Source organism: Coffea arabica, chromosome 6e (genome assembly GCF_036785885.1).
Source record: "Coffea arabica cultivar ET-39 chromosome 6e, Coffea Arabica ET-39 HiFi, whole genome shotgun sequence".
Classification (NCBI taxonomy): Eukaryota; Viridiplantae; Streptophyta; class Magnoliopsida; order Gentianales; family Rubiaceae; genus Coffea; species Coffea arabica.
The window spans coordinates 20875534-20900551 of record NC_092321.1 but is presented as its reverse complement, the minus strand read 5'-3'; the positions used below and the strand labels follow the sequence as shown (position 1 = coordinate 20900551).

The 25018-nt window shown below is 35.0% G+C and overlaps 1 protein-coding gene across 1 annotated transcript; it reads right to left on the bottom strand.

Annotated features, from left to right (window-relative positions):
• Positions 1–327: 327 nt before the first annotated feature.
• On the bottom strand, positions 328–3309 carry LOC140009779 (disease resistance protein At4g27190-like). Its single transcript, XM_072056095.1, has one exon. It carries the CDS (start codon positions 3307–3309, stop codon positions 328–330), a length of 2982 nt encoding a protein of 993 aa, XP_071912196.1.
• Positions 3310–25018: the final 21709 nt, after the last annotated feature.

Below are 25018 nucleotides of genomic sequence, written 5' to 3'. Positions count from 1 at the left end.
AATGTATTCACGATATTAATTGTTACATAATAGAACAGTTCTAGTACATCCAGGGACGGAAACTAGCCTTGCCAATGACATCAAGTAGGAAAGGTAACTCTACCAATGGCATTAGTCCTTGCTATCAAAATAATATTGTCGTCAACATTTTATTCATTAATTTATCATTCGGTCTCTACGGGTGCTAAAAAATTCTACACAAAACAACATTTTTTTATACTGATCATTTATTGAAGGACTAGATCAATATGACTACTAAAACAATTTTCTATATATGTTTAATTAACACTTTTGGAGCAAAATGCTTGAGTCATGAGTTTTTGGCAATCACCTAAATTCACGGTCAACTATTTCTTTGACATGAAGTATATCATATAGAAATACAGAGAGAGAGAGAAAGAGAGAGAGAGAGACCTGATTGAGAAAAGCTCTGGAATATGTATCGCCTTCACAGCCAAAGCCCTCTAAGCCCGTACATTTAAGTGTTACTACTTTGAGTTGGGGTAACTCAAGCACTTGATCCTTCATATTTTCTTCCCTCATAACAATGCTTTCCAAATTTTCACAACTATATACGACTATCTTTTGGAGTTTCACTAGACATTTCAACACTGATTGTGAGAAGAGAGTTGTAATTCGCTGACAGTTAGATACCTCAATACCTCTGAGATTGCAAAGTGACGGAGGTTCAATTGGCCCCTTCCACAAGTACTCAATAAAATTTATTCTCTGGAGTTTCATCTCTTGAAGTTGGCTGAAGCAACGAGGTGGAAGATTTCCATAACATATTTCTTCCAATTTGCCAGATGTTAATTCCATGAACACTAGATTTTCAAAAACATGTCGAGGAGCTAGGTTGGTGGTGGAATCAATAAGGCATTCCCATGAACCCGACTTCAATCTGAGCCTTTTCAAATTGACAAATCCACTTTCATCTAAGTCATTCACAAAATTCCCCGAGCGAAACAAGAACCCAAGGTCCAAAGTGAGTTTCTCAGTTCTCCTGATTATGCTAGTAACTGCAGGACACAATGCTAGTTCGGAATCTTTCTCGTCACGCAAATAAAGTTTGAAATTCCTCCGAAATTGATAGTCTCCACCGTTTTTTGTCTGAGTTTGTTTGCAACTAATGTTAAATCTTGACAACCTCTCAACAGGGAATTCACGTAATAATAGAAGCAGGTCGTCAATGCCATGTAAATTAATTTGGAGACATTCAAGGCAAGCGAGTGATGTGATCTCTTTAATGCATCCTCTTTCTTCTTCTGCATTTCTCCCTAGCCGCAATGGACGATGAAATCCCATATACAATTCTTCTAGCTTTTTCAAGCTTGACAAGATACCAAGAGACAACGGGTGGCGGCTACTTTCAACCCTCAAATCCAACACCTTTAAATTACTCAGCAGAGAAATTTCGGTTGGAAACTGATTATCCCGAAGTCTGGACCCAAAGAAGCTCAAAATCTCCAATTGCGTCATGTATCCAATCATCGACGACGTTCCAATCCCTAACTCACAATAATCCAGGCACAATGTCCGAAGGCTCATCAACATTTGGCCAGGATCTGATGGTGAAAATTCAATCTGTAATTTGTTAAACTCCATGACCCTGAGATCTTCCATCCCTGCAAAAGAATCTGGTGATAGGCTGATCATTTTGCCTGACTGGAAGACCAAACGCAGCAGCCTAAGCTTTGGACATTCCTCTCCCAATGGAAATGGTCCATTAGAATTGCCTTTCCATGTCAGCGAAACAGCTGTATAACGACCAAATGAATCAGGTTGCGGGTGCCCTTCTTTTCCTCCAACATTCCTTACCAAAAATACATGCTCGCCTTCTGATGCAATTTTCAAGCAAACATCTCGCACGACATCATGCAATTTTACATGGTCTTCTTTTCCACCATCGGTTAGCAACAAATAGCAACTTTTAAGGTCACTGATACTCTGGTCTACTCTGTATCTCATATCTCCCAAAGTCTCTCTATCTTGGAACATTTTCAACCCTTTCCCATACCTAACCAAACATTCGACTGGAATGCTATAATCCTCTGGAAACAAGCTGCAAAACAGTAGTAGTGACTTGGCTTCAACACTTTTCAAATGATCATAGCTCCATTCGATTCTGGAAAACACCAAATCTTGAACTCTTTCTAGGTCTCTCATTGTGTACTTCTTTAGCTGTCCAAGGGCGAGTTTCCAGGATTCTGGTGTTGTATAATTAGTCCTAAATGCCCTGGCAACAACAACGATTGCTAGAGGTAATCCTTTGCATTCTTCTGCAACTTGTTTTGCAACGTCACTCAAAGCTGAATCATCGGAAATTCCCGCAACCTCTTTAAAAAGATGCCATGCTTCTTCCTTAGGCAAGGCATTCACCTCAAAAATTTCTGCTTCCATGTTCCTACACACATGAGAGAACCGAGATGTCAATACAACTGTTAAGCTCTTGCACTTACCTGATCTAATGGGAATTCCTAGACTCCTAAGATCCACTTCTTCCCAAATGTCATCCAGCATAACAAGATTTCTCTTGTCACTATTGATTAGTCTAGTATAAATCTGTTCAGCTCTTGCACGACCACTGTGCTCCGATTTTAATTTCATCCTTAACTGCTCAGCAAGTTGATTTTGGATATTTCTCATGTCTGGATTTTGAGAAATAGTTGCAAAGGCTACGCCATCAAACAGTTTCTCAGACTTAACCTGGTCGGCAATTTGCTCCAACAAAAAAGTCTTGCCTACGCCGGCCATACCACAAATTGCGAGTAGACTTCTTTTATCCTGCTTTAGAGCTTCAATCACTTCCCTTTTCATTGACATCCTTGTAATTAGACTTTCCTCAAAGGATGGGGTTGATTCACTAAAAGGCATTTTCCCCAGTGGAGGAAGGTATCCAACTTCATCAAACCGCCTCTCTCTGAGATGTTTTTCAGCATCATTTCCTCTTTTGGCAGCATGGCGGCCTATCAAATAACGTGACTTCAAATTCGGGAGCCTAACAATTTTAAAACAATTCACCTTAACATTCTCCATACCCTCAAAAATAGTATCTGCCTCTTTCTCTAGACCATCAGCCTGCCTTAGCCAATCAGTAACAATTGGTTTAATTTCTTCACCATTGTTTCTTGCTGCATCTACCGATCGTTGCACCTCAGTTTTCGTTAGCTCGAGTTTTTTGATGCCATTCCTCAGGGTTTCAACGTTGCTTCTATAGCAAAATAAATACTGAAATTGACGCATAATTGGATCAATAAACTTCTCCGTGATTTTCCCCACAATCGAAACGCCAATATCTTGCATGGCCATTATTCCAATATTTCTGTTCCAATGTCTATAACCATGTTATTACGGAAATTAGAAAAATTCGGTTTTATAACAGATAAGAAAATATTTTATGAATATGCAAATGAGGTGATGATGTCCCCAAAGCCTAATTCAGTTGATGTGGCCAGATGATCATGAATTTCCTAGTTTGACTATCAAAGCGTATCTTTGTTTCTCTCTCTCTCTCTTTCTCTCATGTAAGCTGTAGAGCCTTCCTTAACCAAAATAATAATAATGGTGATGATGATGATAAATCCTTAAGAGTAAAGATTATGATGACTATGAACAGAAGGAGACAAAGTTTAATTAATGGTCGTTGGACTAAGTTTAATTAAATGTTCGGTGAAACGTAAAGGATGCTAGTAATGTTTCAGTTGTTCTCATATATTAGTTTAGATTTATCCAATATTAATTTAGAAAATACTCTTTTTGGAGGAAAAATTATGAATAGTTAGTTTTGACTTCAGCGACCACTATAAGTCAGAGCAGGCAAATTACCCATCAACACATTTCTCATATTGGCAACATTATTTAAACTCGTGATTTTTTTGAAGAATTTAGAAAATACATTATATAAAGTAATTAAGGTGCAAAGATATGTGTATGTTTTCACCTGTTTGATGAAAATCTAAAATCTCATATGTCCAACAATCAATAAAATAGTGTAAAGGCTATTTGATAAAAATAATGTGCATATATCTATTGTCTTAGATAAATTTTATCTCAAGCCACTAAAAGTCTCCAAATATTCAATTAGGTTTCTGCGTGTTTAATAGCAAGATTAATTGAATATTTTTAAGTCTTATGCGTGAAGCAAGTCAAGAAATTAGGAGTTGTAGGATAGAAGAAAACCCTTTATCTGTCATGGAGCAATCACTAAAAATGTCATTATAGGAAAAATGCAAGTAAAACTATTATAGCAGTAGAATTTAGCATTTCTAATGGGAGATTAGACACTATATGTAAAACTATTATAGGACCAGAATTTAGAATTTCTAATGGGAGATTAGACACTACATCAAGAAAGAATTAATAATGATTTATTTGGTCTAATCAACATCTATGCATTGTTCGGATGATGCTTTCGACTAATAATTTATAAAACTATGACTAAGCTCTGCACTAATGTATATCACAGATCTTCTATGTGTATCCAAATCTATAAACTACTAGTAGAAAGCTTGTTGGTCTAAATCTTACTACGCACTTTCAAACAAAAAAGAATCCCTTCCATTTTTGTAGAACTTTAATTTCTTAGAAAGAGTTAAATTGTTTACTATGGTATTAGCTGGATTGAATGCATTGAAATGTTTTGAATAGCTAATAAGCTATGAAAATTCTATTTATGATGACATTAAGAAAAAAATAAAAAAGAAGCTCACACCATCAAAGTCCATGTGGATTCCTCATGTATAACTATGGTAGATTTTTAGATGCAATTCTTGTTTAAATGATCCTACCTACAACTAATCTTCTGTTCAATGGCATTTAGTTGAAACTTCACTTTTTTCCAACACATTATGATCAAAAAATTATTTAGTAAGATGTAATATTTAAATGATCACAAGATACTCTTTTTTTTACTCCCTTGTACATTTATTTATTTTTTTTTGAATTTTCACTTGATTGCCATACAAAAACTAGATGATATACAATAGGGGCAAATAAAAAGGCTCAAGATGTTCGAACATCGTGTCAGTACCTATTACTAATGGATTATTTTGGGATTAATTAATCTTTGCCCCCTTGAACTTTGGCCCTTGTTACAATTTGTCCCCCCTAAACTCCAAATATATACTCTTTACCCCTTCTTTTCGACGGGTTAAGATGAAATTATATTTTTTGTGACCAAAACATCCCTGACTAATTCTTAAACACACATAATAATTGTAACATAATAAATACCAATTTCTTTAATATTTGCTAAATGCATTTAAACAAAATTACACTATGCATTTGATTTTTTAATGCTAAAATGAATTATATAATTCACAAAAAAAATTTAAGCAACTCAATGTGTTTATTTCAATGCCATAGCAACACTTCTTTTAAATAAAATAAAATTAATTAGTGCATTTGGAATGAAAAATATTGCTTATATTTTTTATCGTAGCACTTTTTAATGTGTTTTATATGAGATAAAAACGTGATTAAAAATAAAAATGTATTGAAAAATATATTTAGAGAATTTTTACTTTTTTAAATGTAGGATGCAAAGAAAATATAAAAGCAAGGTATGAATGTAGTATAAAATTATCAAATAGCATCCTATTGACTCGTGAAAATCTTGTGAAAACTGCAAAGTAAATGAAAATTATCAAAACTAATCCGTTTAAAATTTAAAGAAAGAAAGATAAGCGACAGAAAACTTGTGCAAGCTTTAGAAATTTTTAAACTTCTTTTTATCCACAATTCAAATTTCCAAATCTTTGGTATTATACCATCTTTTTTTTAAAATTTTTTAAATCATATGATTTTGTTTTTTTTCTAATAAAATATTTCATATTCCGATTAAAAGTATAGCATTATTTTAGAACTATTATGTAAGGGCATTAATGTCATTTTGTTAAAAATTTGGGCAAATTCCACTTTACCCTCCTGTGATTTAGCGTTTTTTTACATAACCCCCCTATGGTTTCAAAACTTATACATAACCCCCTCATGATTTTGATTAAAATGTCAAAGTGACGGGAATGATCATTTTTAACGGAATCACCTAAAATGTCAAAAAAACCCTTATGTAAAGTTGAAAATTATTTATTAACCAAGGGGGGTTATGTGTATATTTTAAAAATCATAAGGGGGTTATATGGTAAAATATTAAACTATAAGGGGGTTATATGGTAAAATATAAAAATCATACGGGGTTAATGTGTCATGTATTTATAAGGGTAATTTCGATATTTTTAGAAGTTCTGTTACGAATGACTATTTCCGTCACTTTGACACTGTAATCAAAATCATGAGGGAGTTATGTATAGCTTTTGAAACCATAAGGGGGTTATGTAAAAAAATGCTAAACCACAAGGGGGTAAAATGTAATTTAACCTAAAAATTTGGATGGAGAATTCATCATTAACATTTGACTTAGTCAATGAAGGGAGTAAAGTGTATATATATATATATATATATATATATATATATATATATATATATATATTTAAAGTTTAGGGGGGCAAAGTGTTAAAAGGGTCAAGGTCAAAAGGGCAAACTGTAATTAACCCATGATTTTGCTATATTTCACAGCTTCACTACGAGATATAAATTGTTATAGAAGTTAAAAAAAAATGCTTCCAAATCAAAAGCTTACATTACATCATTGGAAAATTAAAAAATTCCATAGGTGTGGCTAGCCACAACTAAAAAGTAACCTCATGAATCTTCTTTTTCTCTTTTTGAAAACTACCTTATTCTTAAGGGGGCAAAAAGAAAATGTACTTTATTCCTCTTCATTTTTACGTGACCCTAATTGATTTTTTTTCCCCTTTTTTTTTGTTTCTTTTTAGGGAAACCTGACTAGCTTAGCTTAGAAGGAAATTTCTTCACAAAGAGTTCAAGTCGACAGTAACTGTCAAACTTATAGATTTGCTATTAGTAACACACAAAATATGGCGAAGAATGCGGGGTTTCAGAATCTTTAACAGCCAAATCCATTTTTTATTTGTTAATTGATCAAAAGAACATTTGAATAACTTTCATCAACCTAATTTGGGGTTCGAGAAACGTTAACTACCTAATCCATTACTTTTATGATCAACTGATAAAAAAAAAGATTAACTTTTTATACATTGACAATGTATATACCATTATTATTGAATGCATAACGACTCATCTGAATTTAAATTTGAAATCTAAATTTTACTTATGTATCATGCATCTAACTGGGATAGTTCATACACTATCAATATATATAAAATTTACCCTAAAAAATCCAAAAAGAGTTGAATCACTTATATGTGTTGTACCAATACTCTAACAATGTTGCACTGCAAGTGGATGCTTAATTTCATAAAGTAATTAGTGAGTTTTGTTAAGTAAATGATTAACTTGGTTGGGGGAGGGTAGAGTTGGGTTAGATGGTAAGGTAGAAGTAATTTTAAGTAGGAGTTCTGAATTCAAGACCTCCCACTTATTTAAAAAAAAAAAAAAAAGAGCTTGGTTATAAAATAGTAAGATTAGGTTTATTGTAATAATATTCTATTGCAGTAAACTTACTATCTCTATAACTAAAGTTATTACTTTTTTCTCTTTGTTTTTTTTTCCACTTTTTTGTATTTATTTATTTATTTAACCAAAGTCGTTACTTACTTAAAAGACTTGCCATTCAATTGTGAGAAACCACCAAAGTACTTTCTTGCTCTTCTACTCCTGCTTAAGCAATGCATTTTTATCATGGCAAATTAAGTAAAACTATGCTTATAATCTGGTGTTTTGCATGTCCATACAAACATATCTTTACAGATCAACCGAGAAAGAGATTGGGAAACATAAACACATAGAAAGAGATTGGGAAACATAAACACATAGAAAGAGATTGGGAAACATAAACACATACCTTTTTTAGTTTGCTTGATTTAAAACCAGAGTGATAATCCCACAGAGAATTGTTGAGAGATAGAATAATAAATGTACTAATGAGGTCTTGGTATGGTTATAGATAGAGTGATAGACAACAAATTGTTGGTGAGAATTTTGAGAAACTACAATGAAAACTAAGGCAAATATAGGGTAGAGAAGATATATACTTTTCTTATGTAGCTGCAAATGGGAATCCCATTTTGGTTAGTAGTTATCACACTTTATTCTTTGCTCCTTGGATTGGTAACCATCAGTTTTACTCTTTTCCCAATCACTGTTCTAGAGGAAATGAAGTTACACAGCTTATATTATAGAGACAAGTCAAGAATCAAAAACCTCAAAACAATCAAGAGGAGCAAAGTATGCTTTAGGCAAATGTGTTAGATCTCATCCAAGAAAGGAATATTGAAGTTCCAAATGGCAAAAGCCAGGTTAACATGTGAAACGCAAGATCTTCCAAAAATAGTTTTAATGTATAGTTTGTTCGATAGAGTTGGAAATTTCCAATTGAATAGAACAAAGCTTTTAGAGTAGATTATTTATCCTATTCATTAATGTCCATCACATACTTTGCTAAACGGTAAGAACAATGCTGAGGAGTTGGCAATTTGGATTAGCAAGAAATTTTGAGAAAAAAATGACTGCTAACCCGTCCACAATTTGTTTTGGCTAATCGCGTAAAAAGTATTTGTAGTATGAACCCATAGAATTAAAACAGAAAATACTTACAAAATCACCGTCTACAAACTTCCCACTCGGACTTAGTTGGTGTAAGTTGGAAAGGTTCAAGTTCTATTCAATTGTGTAAATTGATAGAATTTAGTGTAAATTGGTATAATTTTAATATAAACGTGAATTATAACTAAATTGGTGTAAATTTTATAATTACATTAAAATATATTAATTTACATCAAAATTGTGCTAATTTACACAACTGGATTTTGGGATCAGCAGAATAGCACCACCAACCACATCCCACCATATAAAATGAATCCTCCGTTCAACCGATAAAAGAGAACTTACCTTACTTATTCTAGAAAATGTAACTGATATTATTACGTCAGATGATAATGTTATTTTGGTCAACAACTTGACCCCATGGCGGGTCCTCCTGTGGGCAAGGTTTTGCCAATTAGAACATCACAACCAACATACATACCAACCTAATACGAGTTCTATTATCGCAGAGTTCATTTTTAGAGTGGCCATTTTTTATTGTTCTCCTAAATGACATGGGATAAACACACAAAAATAAGAAGATAGAATGCACCTTATCAATAAAACTTTGATCTTATTCATGCTCACTCTCGCGTTGTGAATTTAAACTTTCCAGACAAGAATACACAAGCTTCACATTTTTCCATATATTCTTAAAGAATGGAAAACCTTCATAAAATATTTGTTGTTGTGTCTTATCTTTTTATTTTTTATTTTTTGGTTACTGTGTCTTATCAGTGTCAACATTTGATATCAAAATTTGTTCTATATCTGATTTGCTAGCACATAAATTATTCTTGTAGTAGCCCTTGATGCAAGCCCACTTAACATCTGCCAATTAGACACGTGGAATCATTCTTAACTATACAGTGATGATAGCATATTCTATCCGTATGCAATGCTTTAAACATCATAATTAGTTCTTAATATCTTTAGTACTTTACTTGATAAGAAAATGACAAAGTTTTGATGTGTGAAAAGAAAAATGAAAAAGCTGAGAACTTAGGAATAGAACATCAGTGCCATAAATTCAAGAGCTTTTGTGGTTAGGCTGTTTGCTTGGCCTTTTTAGAATAGAAATATTGAACTTAATCACTTCAAAAGAAAATGACAAAATTTCAGTATGCAAAAAGGAAAGAAAAGTTGAGAACTTAAGAATGTAGATTCACTTACATAAATTTAATAGATTTGAGTTTCGGTTTAGGCTATTTCCTTGGCTTTTTTTTCGCCAATAGTGCATGCTGTGAAATTTTAGTGTTGAGAAGAGAAAAGAGTAGTATAGGACTTGTTCTCGATTGATTTGCTTTTATATTCTGATTATATATTTTTTAATAATAAAAAATTAAAACCTGTAATCATCCAAATAGTAACTTTTGCTAATTCTGATTATTCTCTATAATCAGTTTTTATAATCAAATTTTGTAAAATCAAAAGCAACCAAGAATAAGACATTGTTGGAGAAAGAAATGGTTGTGATATGCGCAAGGTTGACGAATTATTGTGATAATATCTTGCGGGCTTACTCCTTGAAAGTCTTAACATATCCACACCCTCAAAAATAGTTTTTGAGCCTTTCTTTAGATCATCAACCTGCTTTAGCCAATCAGTAACAATTGGTTTAATTTCTTCAGCATTGTTTTTTGCTGCATCTACCGATCAGTAACATATTGTTTCTTGCTTTAATCTTATACATTTTCTGTAAAAATTTGATGATGATGACAAAATTTTGAGAAAGATCGAGAAAGACAGAGACTTGGAATAGAAGTGACCACGGCTTAGGTTTGAATTGAAATCAGACCGATATTTTGTTGAACTGGATTCAAAACCGAATTTTAGAAATCAAAATCAAAATCATAACCTTGACTAAAGGTTTAGGTTCACGTTTACCAAAAACTTGAATTGAAACCGAAACCGATTGTTTAGGACCAATTCAAATTATTTGAAAAAATACTTGCAACCTAAATCTATTTGGCCAATTTAGAGCCAATATCAATAGTAAGCACCCGATACCAACAGCCCCAATTCTAATCCAGCAATCTACTGTCCCGTCCCATTAATAAATCTAGACTTCATAACTAATTTAAACACAAGACCATCTGATCTAATCAATAATGAGATTTTTTTCATAAAATTTGCATCATTTTTCTTTGTCTATGCACATGATAATACAATAAATTTCTTACTTTTTTCTATATTCATTTTCATATTTGTATATAGTCAATTTTATAACAACAAGTGTTTGAGTGTAACTAAAAGAACTAAAACCGTAATAGAAAGAAACTAAAATTGGAATCGGAATAAAATGGAACTAAAACCAGATCGGAACTAGAGGTTCAAGAACTATAACTATAACTATCCCTATAAGGGCCAATTCAAATTCCACATTTTAGAAGAATCGAAATCTGCGATTCTGAAACTATAGCCATGTCTAACTTGAGGCTACTGCTTGAGGCTACTGCTGAGTTCAGTCGCAGAAATAGAGAAAGTAGGAAGAGAGAAAAAAGAGAACAACTTCAAGGAAACTAGAGAGCTCTATTTTTTTATTTTTCCCCTCATATATTTCACATTTTGCAAGGGAAACTATTTTTTATGAAAGAGGGAGTGACAACAAGTTAGTTGTCACAGCCAAAAGTTTATGTTGTGACAACATTTGAGAAATTTTACTTGTCACCTACGTAAGTATTGACAAAAAATTTATTTCATTAATGACAATAATAAAGTTGTCATAAAAAATTAATAATTTGGGACAATATGGATTATTGTCATTAAATGACTTTGTTTATGACAATATTAGGTGTTGCTGTTAGATGTTATCACTAATTTTCATGCTTCTAGTAGTGGCCTTATAGAAATGTAACGTAACAATCTTTCTAAGACTTAGGAAGTAGTACATGACATTAAGGAAGTGCAGCTTTCAATTATAGTTGCCTTTCGCTTGTTAATTTTCACAATTACATCCTCGTAAACTTAGCAACTGAATAACCACCATATGATAAAGAAATGCTCTTTCAAATAATAAGACCTAATTCTTGTACTCCATTCATCATGTTATGTATTTATCCGTCTTATTATTTTTCCAACTAATCATAATTGGTAATTGTAATATTAATGATGAGTCAATTGTGAAATAAAGGAAAAATATGTGTGGTAAATTTTTTTAGAATTAATAGAGCTTGATTTTTGTTTTGAATAACAAAATAACTATTTATGATGAGCCAATTGATTGTTTTTGGAACATTGTTAGTGCTATTAATGAACTACGATTGTAGCTTTTTAGACGTTGCTCAAAACAAAAAAAAATAAAAAGAAAAAAAGCCCTTTTAGCTGCAACTAAGGTTATGAATAACCTTTTGTAAAATGGCATTTAGATGGTGGTGCATCATTTTTTTCACAACATTATTATTAAAGTAAGAAATTTAGTAAGATGAAATAATTTTATGTGTAGAAGATATTCATCCTTTTAATATCATTTTTTTCTGCATTTAAATCTTTTTTTAACAATTTCACCAATTTGACATTGACATATATAACCAGATTAATCAATTATAAAGAGCTCCAAGATAACATATGATAGTAATTAAGAAACAAAAAAAGAAAAAACAAGATGTTAAGTGTGAGACCCCGAAATTTTACTTTTCTTTCTAACCTTTATGTGAACTTATTTACATTTGATTCTTGGTTGCTTTAATGGTTGAATTTGAGTCAAGAGAGTGAATTTTGTTAAGAAAAGTTTTATAATCTCAAGTTGTTAGAAAATCTAGAATTTTCGTAGGAGGCTCTGCGCAGTTTTGGGAAATTAGCTATAACTTTGTAAAGGAAAGTCGGAATTGAGTTCCGTTTGTTGCATTTGAAACTAGACTCAGAGGGCTTCCTACGATGTAAAATTTAGAGTTTGATTCAATGCCCATAAATTCTAGAAAATTGGCAAAGTTGACTGAAAATTCTGCCCTGCACAAGTAAATATAGGAATGTTGTAGTAGTTTATGGCTCAATTTGGACCAACTTATGAACTAAATCTCTTTGAGGTGTCTTCTAAACATTCTTAGTATTTGAAGTCTAGTTTTTAACAAGCTAAATTATATAAATTTTTGATATTTATAACTCAAGTTATAATTTTTCTAAAGGAAGGGCATAAGTTAGGGTTTTTGTGCATACTAGGGTTTTGGTATGTGTTTTTGTGTGCATTTTGATAGTGTGATTGTGAGGACTTTGATAGGGTGATAATTGTTAGTAATTTTACTGTTAATTTTCCCCTTTGTCCTTACTAAATATTTTTTAAATTGTTAATATATACTTATATTTGGTATTTGGACCTATCTACAGGAAATAGAATTAAAAAGTGCTAAAAAAGGGGACCTGTAGGAGAAAATTGCTCCATATGTGAGAGACCTCAAAAAGCTTCACAAATCCGGACCCACCTGGAACCGCAGACGGATTGCATCTCCTTTTGCTGAGTAGGAGTGTTTTGAGCCTAAAAAAGTCCTACGGGCAATGGGAAACAGGAAGAGAGGAAACATTGAGCACAGTCTCACTTTTGGTACTTTTACTCTCAATTCGGAGGGACCCACAGAGTAGAGGTTTCTTTCATTGGTGATTGGACTTTAAAAGAAACAAACGTACAGAGTGCTTGTTCCTTATTTGTGGGGACCACGGGACAAGTAGTAGTTTTATTTTAGAATACGAGAACTTCGTTTTTGCGGTTTTTGTCGAATTCCTTCGTATTTATTTAGCTTCTCATTTTTTTTCCGTCTCTTGGGCAGAGAGGACAGAAACATAGTTTGTTTTTGGATAATAACTTCTGCAATTCCGCATGGGGTTTCCTCCATGTAGATGAACTAAGTTTCTCATCTAGTCGAAGGCCAATTTGAAGGCGCGGTTCCAAATATCTGTGAGATCGAATTAATTTTATTTATTTCTTTTATTCATTGGTATTTGTACGTTTCTTGATTTAATTGCTTATGCTTATTATGTTATTTGACTGTCAAGGGCCCGATATTCAAATTAATTTAATGATCTAATGCCAAATTAATTGATTGAATCCATAATTGTTCAATTGATTAATACCAGTGGCGACTAGCGTGATTGGTTTCATGTTTGGGAAACGTATGATCTAACTTAAACAAACCCTCGTAGCGTGTTTGTTGGTTAGGGTTGAGCTTTTCTAATTATTAATGCAATCGAGTAATTAAATCCTATGGTCATACTTAGGGTTATTTTTTGGTTAGAGAAATAGTTAACGGTCGTACCTTAACTATCGAGAAATTAAGCAAAGGCTGGTTGTTCATTGCGTGTATTACAACTATAACCAATCTAGTAATGAGTAATTGAATTATCTTTGTATCGATGATCAGTTGAATGGACCGTGTCTGAAGAGTTACACTATTGGCTAGAGACGTATTGGTTATTGATTAATTCTTGTTTATTTTTATTAGTTATTTCATTAGTTAGTTAATTAGTCATTTTATATTCTCCAAAAATCCCCCATGTGCTGAATTTTAGAAGAAACGAATTATCTCCAGTCCCTGTGGATTCGACCCTGCTCACCGCTATATACAAAATTTGTATTTTTCTTGAGTAGATAATTATTATTGCACAGGCTCGACACCCTGTCAATTTTTGGCGCCGCTGCCGGGGACTGGTGCCAGATTAATTCGTTTCTTTTGGGTTCATCTTGTTTTTATTTTCTATTTATTTTTCTCTTATTATTATTATTTTTATATAGTTTATGGCTGCTAATATTCCGTATTTTGATGATAGACTGGACTTTATTCCTGAATGGGGTTATGAGACTCGTGTTTTTCCTAATGATCAATGGACTATTGCAAATTGTGGAACTTATTTTGCCTCAAGTTATTCAACCGACATATGCCCCACATTTCAAGATAACCTAAATATTCCAATTGATACTTTTGGAGATTTTTCATCTCAATATCAAACGTGGTATGACCCTTATTCAAACGGGTATGATCAATGATGGTGGGATGATTCCAATTTTAATTATGCGACTAGGGCAATGGGTTTTCAACAGCAAGAGTATTAACAATCATCATCCATGTCAGGTATGTCTCTTCAGGAAATGATTGAATTATTCGCTACTAATACATATCGATTTCATCAGGAGACACAAGCGAGCATTAGTAACCTGGCGGATCAAGTGCAACTATTGACATCCAGGACAACGCGATTAGCTTCTCACCTTGAAGAATTGCTCGCACAAACCAATATCAACCTTGAGAAAGATGAGAGTGCAATTGTCCGGCCAAATGACATGGAACTGCAAGAGTTTCAAGAAAATAGATCTAAAGGTGCAGTTGAAAAGGAAGCTGAAGTGCAAGAAATGAGACCCTATTTTCAACTCGTTCAAGTGAATGAATCCAGTGAAGAATCTTCAAATGCGGTGACATCGCATCCATTCCTTCATCAATATTCTCCTGACTTTTATTCTTCAATTCCTGTTAATGAAATTGACTTTATTATACCCGAAATTTTTGAATTTCATGACAGGAATAAATTAAGTAGTTCATTTCTTTCGTTTTGTCGTTTCCCCGTTGGGTATCAGTATTAATATTTTCCTCCACTGTGACCAGGAAGTGCAATCTTGGCGTGCCCACGCAGTATTGGTGTCTCCTGAGGTCAGTGGACGTTTACCGATTTTGGCGTGCCCACACGGTGTTTGTGTCTCCTGAGGTCAGTAGATGTTTACCAATCTTGGCGTGCCCACGCGGTGTTTGATGACCCAAAACATGAAATCAAAAAAAAATTATTTTCCTTTTAAACCTTCAGTTTTGTGTTTTCTTCAAAAATTCAAATTTTGAAAATTAAATTCAAAAATAAAAAAAAATTTACAAAAAAAAAGAGAAAAAAATAGACCAATAGCAATTATTATTAGTATTTTTTTCCTTTCTTTTTCTTTCTTTCTTTCTTCTTTTTCTTTCTTTCTTTTCTTTCTTTCTTTCTCATTTCTTCCTCTTCTTCCCCGCTGCCTTGTTCCTCTTTTTCCTTCTTTTTTCTTCTTCGGCCGCCACTACTCCATCGCAAGTCGCCGCTACCCGACGCTACTTCCCCGCGCGCCACCAGCTCCACATCGCGCCGTCATTCATCCCATCCCCCTCTCTTTCTCCATCATCTCTCCCATCTCCTCTCGCACGACCAGTCCTCCACCACCACCAGTCCGCCATCGCCACCAGCTCCAACCACGGTCGCGTCAACTCTACCCACGGCCTCTCCTCTCTCCTCTTGCGGCCGTCCACCACTCAACGCTGCTCACGAGCTCACCACAGCCCCCGCGCTCATCCCTCCCTCTCCCCGCTTGGTCCACCACCACTCCACGTCCTTGTCTCGTCTCCACCAGCTCCACCCCAGCGCGTTACCACCTGTCAATTTTTGACAGGTGGAGGTATTGCATTTTCAACCTCGATTCGTATTTTTCTGGTTCTTATATTGCTGGAATTTGCGCTTTTGTTTCTTGGGTTTCTTGATGAATAAAAGCAGGGGGCAATTTAGGCATTTTCTGGGGTTAATGTTGGTGGAACTAAGTTTATTTGCTGCTCCATTTGGGGGCATTATCTGGTATTGATTACATTGTTGAATATTGTTTGGGTTTTGACCACTTGAGGTTTCTATTGCATTTGGGGGATAAAATTTGACGGCTCTTGTGCCCAGTTCATTTGCTCGAGAATTGTTGGGGGTGATTTGGAGATACTTGTCATTTGGGTCTCATTTTAATTTCTGCTATTCTGTGGTATTAACTTGGGGTGTTTTACCTACCTTTGTTGATTTTATTTGGTTACCTGTCTGATTGCGAGCTAAACACCTCGTGCTTAAGTTGTTGTCCGCATTTTGAACTGTGGTTGTTGGAGTTGCCATTTTCTTGGGTCAATTGCTAATTTTGGCAGGTTGAATTGGGTAATTGACTGTCCAATTGGAGACAGTTGTTATGATTTTGGATCCAATTGTGTCTAATTTGCTGTAATCTGTGTCTAATTGTGGATAATTTGCTGCGGTTGTTTGTTAAATTGGGAGGTGCCTGTAACGCTTACATTTGCTTATTGATGTTGGTTGCATCTAATTGCCTTGTTTGACAGCATTTATGCACCATGCAGGACTTGCTCCTCAGTTTCCACCTGAACCTCCACTGTTTTGACGACTCCAGGGAAGTATCGCTGCCCTTCTCTTTACTTTTGTTGTTGGTTAGTCACATTGAGGGCAATGTGTCATTTAGGTGTGGGGGGGATCAGTTGTGGTGATAGTTTTTCCAGTTTTAGTTTCTAGAGGATTTTTCCTTTATTTTTAGTTTGTTTTCGTCTATCTTTCATTTATTTTCTTTTCTTTTTTTTTCTAGTGGTCAGTTCTTATATGAATACCAAGTTTTGATGCTGGATTGTTGTTTCTAACTCTGCTATTGCCAAGTTTTATTAATATAAGGATATTAAGTTAATGTGGTTGAGTTCAGGAATATCTCTTTGGTGAATATCGGTAATTGATTGACTTTTTCAATTTTTGGTTAACTTTTCTAGGCATAGGGAATGATTGTTGACATTTTTTATGTGAATTGGTCAAGTTATTAATTTTAGTTCTCCATGTTTGGAAATTTGAGACTGGCTGCTGTTACTTTTGTGTTGTTTTTAGTTATTGTGCTATATGGTTATAAATAAGAGTTGGTTGTGCTCCGCTTGTTATCACTACCGAGTAACCGGGGATCTTCACCTAAAGTGTCGATTCTCGCCTCAAATGGTAGTGATTTCTATGAGTATGTGGTCGTATAGCGATAGGAACTAAGTGACCGGACTCCTTCATCTGGCAAATATTGGAGTTCGTGTCAAAAGGCTCTAATGGCTAGAGACTAAGTCTTTTGCTATTATCAAAAACAAAAAAGTGTGAAAAAATGGGTAGAAGATTGTGTCAAATGTGATAAAAGTCAGCTTGCCGATTTATGAGTTTAATGTTGAGATTTTGGTTAATAGTTGGACCATTTGCTGATAAATGTGAGCAACCATTCCTTTTTCTTAGATCAGTTTGCTTTAAATTGAAGGAGTTGGTGGTTAGGAAGCTAATCGGGGTGATTTGTCTTTGATCTTGACCTGTGATGCTTGATATATGTTTTTCTTGGTACCTTGGCAATACTATAGTTGTAACAATACCCATTTTGAAATATTGGTGTTGTTTGTCGTCACTATGCTTGAGGGCAGCATGATTTAAGTGTGGGGAGAATTGATAGGGTGATAATTGTTAGTAATTTTACTGTTAATTTTCCCCTTTTTCCTTCCTAAATATTGTTTTAAATTGTTAATATATACTTATATTTGGTATTTAGACCAATCTACAGGAAATGGAATTAAAAAGTGCTAAAAAGGGGGACCTGTTGGAGAAAATTGCTCCATATGTGGGAGACCTCAAAAAGCTTCACAAATCCGGACCCACTTGGAACCGCAGACGGATTGCATCTCTTTTTGCTGAGTAGGAGTGTTTTGAGCCTAAAAAGTCCTACGGGCAATGGGAAACAGGAAGAAAGGAAACATTGAGCAGAGCCTCACTTTTGGTACTTTTACTCTCAATTCGGAGGGACCCACGGACTAGAGGTTTCTTTCATTGGTGATTGGACTTTAAAAGAAACAAACGTACAGAGTGCTTGTTCCTTATTTGTGGGGACCACGGGACAAGTAGTAGTTTTGTTTTAGAATACGAGAACTTCGTTTTTGCGATTTTTGTCGAATTCCTTCGTATTTATTTAGCTTCTCCTTTTTTCCGTCTCTTGGGCAGAGAGGATGGAAACATAGTTTGTTTTTGGATAATAACTTCTGCAATTCCACATGGGGTTTCCTCCATGTAGATGAACTAAGTTTCTCATCTAGTCGAAGGCCAATTTGAAGGCACAGTTCCAAATATCTGTGAGATCGAATTAATTTTATTTATTTCTTTTATTCATTGGTATTTGTACGTTTCCTGATTTAATTACTTATGCTTATTATGTTATTTGAATGTCAAGGGCCTGATATTCAAATTAATTTAATGATCTAATGCCAAATTAATTGATTGAATCCATAATTGTGCAATTGATTAATACCAGTGGCGACTAGCGTGATTGGTTTCATGTTAGGGAAACGTATGATCTAATTTAAACAAACCCTCGTAGCGTGTTTGTTGGTTAGGGTTGGGCTTTTCTAATTATTAATGCAATCGAGTAATTAAATCCTATGGTCGTACCCAGGGTTATTTCTTGGTTAGAGAAATAGTTAACGGTCGTACCTTAACTATCGAGAAATTAAGGAAAGGCTAGTTGTTCATCGCGTGCATGACAACTATAACCAATCTAATAATGAGTAATTAAATTATCTTTGCATCGATGATCAGTTGAATGGACCATGTCTGAAAAATTGCACCTTTGGCTAGAGTCGTATTAGTTATTGATTAATTCTTTTTTATTTTTATTAGTTATTTCATTAGTTATTGCAAAAAATCCCCCATGTGCTGAATTTTAGAAGAAACGAATTATCCTCAGTCCCTGTGGATTCGACCCTACTCACCGCTATATACAAAATTTATATTTTTCTTGAGTAGGTAATTATTATTGCACAGACTCGACACCCTGTCAATTTTTGGCGCCGCTGCCGGGGACTGGTGCCAGATTAATTCGTTTCTTTTGGGGTTCATCTTGTTTTTATTTTCTATTCATTTTTCTCTTATTATTATTTTTTTTATATAGTTTATGGCTGCTACTATTCCGTATTTTGATGATAGACTGGATTTTATTCCTGAATGGGGTTATGAGACTCGTGTTTTTCCTAATGATCAATGCGCTGTTGCAAATTGTGAAACTTATTTTGCCTCAAATTATTCAACCGACATATGCCCCGCATTTCAAGATAACCTAAATATTCCAATTTATGCTTTTGGAGATTTTTCATCTCAATATCAAACGTGGTATGACCCTTATTCAAACGGGTATGATCAAGGATGGTGGGATGATTCCAATTTTAATTATGCGATCAGACCAATGAGTTTTCAACAGCAAGAGTATCAACAATCATCATCCATGTCAGGTATGTTTTTTCAGGAAATGATTGAATTATTCGCCACTAATACATATCGAATTCATCAGGAGACACAAGTGAGCATTAGTAACCTGGCGGATGAAGTGCAACCATTGACGTCCCGGATAACGCGATTAGCTTCTCACCTTGAAGAATTGCCCTCACAAACCAATATCAACCTTGAGGAAGATGAGAGTGCAATTGTCCGGCCAAATGACATGGAACTGCAAGAGTTTGAAGAAAACAGATCTAAAGGTGCTGTTGAAAAGGAAACTAAAGTGCAAGAAATGAGACCCCAGTTTCAACTCGTTCAAGTGAATAAATCCAGTGAAGAATCTTCAAATGCGGTGACATCGTATCTATTTCTTCATCAATATTCTCCTGACTCTTATTCTTCAATTTTTGTTAATGAAATTGACTTTATTATACCAGAAATTTTTGAATTTCATGACAAGAATAAATTAAGAGTGGCGATGGTAAGATATCTTGAACCAATAAATGCAAGTGAGGGAGGAATGAATGGAGAATTCAAATTATCGTTGACTTGTTTGGCGCCATTTACTAGTCCAGGGAAGACCGTAGCTCGTGAGTTCAAGGATTACTCTATTTACGAGGGTTATCAGGACTATATAGAGAATGAATCATTAAAACGAGCCACAAGATTTTATCCTCCCTGAGCAAATATGACAACGTCTAGCCGAAAACGTTAAAGAAAGGCGCTTTTTGGGAGGCAACCCGAATATTGATTTTATTATTTTTAGTTGTTCATTTCTTTCGTTTTGTCGTTTCCCCATTAGGTATCTGTATTAATATTTTCCTCCACTATGACCAGGAAGTGCAATCTTGGCGTGCCCACGCAGTATTTGTGTCTCATGAGGTCAGTGTGTGACGCCCCCGCTTCTCCCAAGGGCGAACCCTAGGGTATCGGAGGGACGCCTGCCTAACTCGCGCCAGGACTCAAAATTTTAAAACAATAAAACTAGATAAACCCAAAAGCGTACCATCAACAATATATCTAACTCCAAAAAAGTTCTATTTACATTCCCAAAATTAGCTATTCAGACCACCATATTACATTATAACAACCAGCAGAAAGTGGACCCTAAGGTGGGTCTTTATACAAACCACCAAAACAAAAAGGAACATCTTAGTTGACCAACTATTACAAACTAAGCCTAGTTATACTAGTGACAGTGCCAAAAGTTTCCCCGTGTCGGCCCCTGTTAAGGAAAATAAAGGAAATGGGTAAGTTAGAAACTTAGTAAGTGAACAGGGGTAAACACGTAAATTTCACATTTAAATAAACAACTATTTCACAAAATGTCAAGTCAAGTGCAAAAGTAACAATACAAAGGAAGGATACAGGTTGGCTCTGTGAGGATCTCAAAATTGCATTAATTTCTGAAAATTAAAATCAAAATATTATTTAAATGTTGAAATTATTAAATAATATGTATTTATATTTAATAATGTGTATTTATATTATTAATGATGTTTTCACTTATATAAATGTTATATTTTAATTTACATGAATTTTTTAAAAAAAATTTATTTGACGGTTCGCGCTCGGTTAAGCATTAGGGTGAATTTTTGCGCACTGACGCGCAATGTAGCCCTAAGTTGAAATGTAGGGTATGTAGAGGTTATAAAAATGTACAACTAATCTGAGGAAATGTCAAATGGGAAATTCCTACCAGTAGATAAAATTCTCGCGCGTAAACGCGATTCAATTCAAAATTTCCCCACCCTTAATGGCAGGCCCAAAAGTCAACAAACCTATACCTTTAGCTTACCTTTATTTTCAACCCATCTTATCCCAGCTTTCACGTCCATATCTTCCCTCCAAATTCTGATCTTCGGGTGCAAGAAAGAAACAGGAGCCGCTGCTCTTCCACAGCTTCCACCGATCCTCCATCTTCACCAACCTTCAACTCCTACCTTCACCTTCCTTTTCCAGCATCAACCTTTACTCTTTGCTGCTGTCTCGATCGATCAAGAGGAAGGAGAAGATCGTTGTTGCTGCTGCTACTCTCGCTGCTCCTGCCGCTGCTACTACTGCTGGGTTGTTCGGATCAGGGTGAAGGAGAAAAACCAGCTTCCTTTTTCTTCCTTCCACCAACCACAGAACCACCCCAAGCTCACCAAAAACCCCAGAACCCCAGCCCTCTTCATCTTCGGTCGCTGCTGTGCTGCTGCGGTGATAGGTCAGACAACTGGAAAAACAGAGTGCAAGGGTGCCGACTGACTTCTTTGACTCTAGGAGCAAACTTGGGGAACTAGGCACTTCATTTAGCTAGTAAACAACCACCTGAAGGTAACCCAAAAACTTCCGCCTAGCACTTAGCAGGATTTCAGATTTTTGCAGCTTTTGGTTCTTAAAATTTTAGCTTGCGTTGGTGAAACTTGTTGGGTTGCTGATCCTCTAAGCTAATGATTGATGAAGCTAGAGGTGTTTTATGTGTTTATATGTGTGTTTTGTGGTGGTTAAATGTTGGAAAATTTTTAAGAATGAAAATGGGGTGCTGGCCGGATGAGGAAGCAATTTTCCAGCTTTGTTACCGGTTGTTATTTTGCAATTTTTGCTTAGGTAATGAACTGGATTGCTTGTTGGGAGGATAGACTGATTAGTTGTGATTGTTATGGACTTAAAGTATGAGTTATAAGTTGAGAATGGTTGAGCAAAAAGAGGAGCAAATTTCTGCTCTGCTATAGCTGCACAAACAGGCTTGATTTTCTTCTTTTTTTTACCCAAATTTTTGAGCTGGATTTTCTGAAGTTATTGAGCTATTTAAATCATGTATATGTTCACCTATATGTGTAGAGTAGTTTTGGTGAAAATGCAGCTTTGGTACAATGGGAAATTTCATTGAAAAATCAAAGAGAAAAATGCCCCTTGAGTTGTTCGAAAAAAAAAATTCTGGAAATTTCCAGATTTTTGGGCAAATTTTGGGGTTTGATTTTGACAAGTTTTTGAACCATTTGATCTGTAAACATGTTAACCTATATGTGAAGTATTGTTTGGGTAAAAATGTAGCTTTTGAATAGTTGAAAATTTTGGACAAATTGAAGAGAAAATGGACTGCTTGTACCGAATGCACTTGGAAATTTGTCCAGCTTTGCATGAGACATGTTGAATGATTTTCACGTTAACATGAACCCAATTTGACTTGTGTTTAGTTAAGGGGTGTGTATAGCTCTATTTGGGACAAAAATCTAGTAGAGTTTACGTCCAAAAAGTGGACCAAAATTTTATTCTTCACGAGGCTACCCAAAACAGAAATTTTGTTTGAAATTAGAAATGACTTTGACGTTTGGATTTCGTTTTGGTTAAATGTGGACTAAATTTGTCCCGAAAATGTTTTCTAGCATTAACCTTTGTTACTAGGTCCACTTCGAGTCAATAACCTTGAATTTTATTAGACCAAATGTTCTATTTCGAGAAATATGCCAAATTTGGAAATTTTCTTGAAAACTCAAGTTTTTGCCTTCATGAAAATCCTTGAACCAAGTTGGTCAATGGAATTTGGCAAACTTAAGGAGTTTCTATTTTATAGAAATTCCAACGACTAGTTTTACTTGGTTTATATGATTTCCTCTTAAATGAATTTCCCAAGATATTTTTGGGGAAAATTAGAGGGAAAAATTCCTTTAAATGGTTAAATGTGATTTTTCTCAACTTGTGACACCAAAGTGGCGTTAATTGCTTATATGACTCTAGAACCTGGTTATTGGAATATTTGACGAATTTAGCAAGTTTTTGGTTTTAAAGAAACCTCAAAATTTAATTTCACTCAAAATTTGTGGATTTCACTTTGAGAAAACGATTAATACTAGTTTGGAATTTTTGAGTGAAATTAAATGCTAGTTGACTCGAGTTAAATTCGCCAACTCAAAAGTGAAAATTTATGTGAATTATTTGTATGATTTTAGGAGTTGGTGAAGAGCACAATGTCGATCAAAGTTTGGAATTCTAGACTCTTCACTTGAGGTGAGTGTCTCTTGCATGAATCGTGTTTAACTGTTAGTTGAACTGTTTGTTAAAAGTACTTGCTAGAGATATCATGAAATGTTATATGCTATGTAATTGCGTGAAATGCCACAAGTACAAGTGTTGCAAGGTCGATTGGAGCGTGGTCTCGTCGACTAAATAAACCAAACGGATGCACGTACCACGCTCTAATAGAGTGGGAGGTACCTCTCTGCCATCTTGGTAAAGGTGCTTGCAAAATTCGTGTTGGAGTCGGGCCCGAAAATAAGGGGAAAGTCGTTGCTAGGAGACGTGTAGATTAGGGAAATGTCTACATGGAGATTAGATAGTGAAAGTTGACGGAGTGTCAACTACTATAAATTACCTGATCAAGCGCGAGGACTTTGGCTCCTGAGAGCCCCGTATCCTTTTCTTGTCATGTTACTTCGATTTCCTAAATTATTAATTGCTTACTTGTCCATTTGTACTTGTTAAATTGCCCTATGTGAATTGCATGTTTCGAGGCACCACTGAGCTATTGGCTCATCCCTTCCAATTTGTTTTCCTTGACAGGTTCTGAGTTGCATGAAGTCTTGGAGAACTAGAAAAGAAATGTTATATTTTGAATGCCCACTTTTGTAGATGTACTTTGGGAAAACTTTAGTATCTTTTGGATGACTTTTGTGTCTTTGGAAAAATGTGAATCCTGTGGTGCTTCTGTGCCCTGGATTAGAAATTTTAAATTGTAAAATAAGTTGAATTTAAGTATTTTAAGTTAGACATTTTCTTTGATGCTTGAAATTGTACTTTTGGACAGAGTAAGTTGAATGGTACGGTTTGTTTAAGTACTTGGCTTATGCGAGAAGTAAAGTTTATTTACGAATTATATTTGATGATGTTAGATGATTGAGTGAGTGAGTCCCGGCGAGAGTTGGGCAGGCGACTCGCCGAACCCTCTGGTTCGCCTTAGGGGGAGGTGGGGCCGCCACAGGCTCCAAAGCCAAGTCGTTTGCCATGCGTGACCTCCTGCCGACACTCCGTCAACCACAAATAATGTCCGTGGAACTCCACTTGTACACCCACCTAACACCTTATCACCCTCACTGGCCAGTCACCTCACAAACTTGCTCGAGCGAACGAAATTGAGCTTGGTTCACAAGCTCGGTTCACAAACTTGGTTCACAGCCTGAACCTACAAACTTGGTTCACAACCTGAACCTACAAACTTGGTTCATATTCTCGGTGAACCGGATTCACAAACTTGGTGACCTCAAACTAGGTTGGACTGGCTTCGACCAAGCCCTGACCGGTTCGAATAGTTCATCTAGATCGGAAGATCAACCCCAACTTACAAACGTCACCCCGAGCTACAAGCTCAAGGGGTTCAAACCCAAAACTC

Coding starts and splice junctions, on each gene's coding strand:
- LOC140009779 (XM_072056095.1), bottom strand. CDS start 3,309: ATGGCCATGCAAGATATTGGCGTTTCGATTGTGGGGAAAATCACGGAG.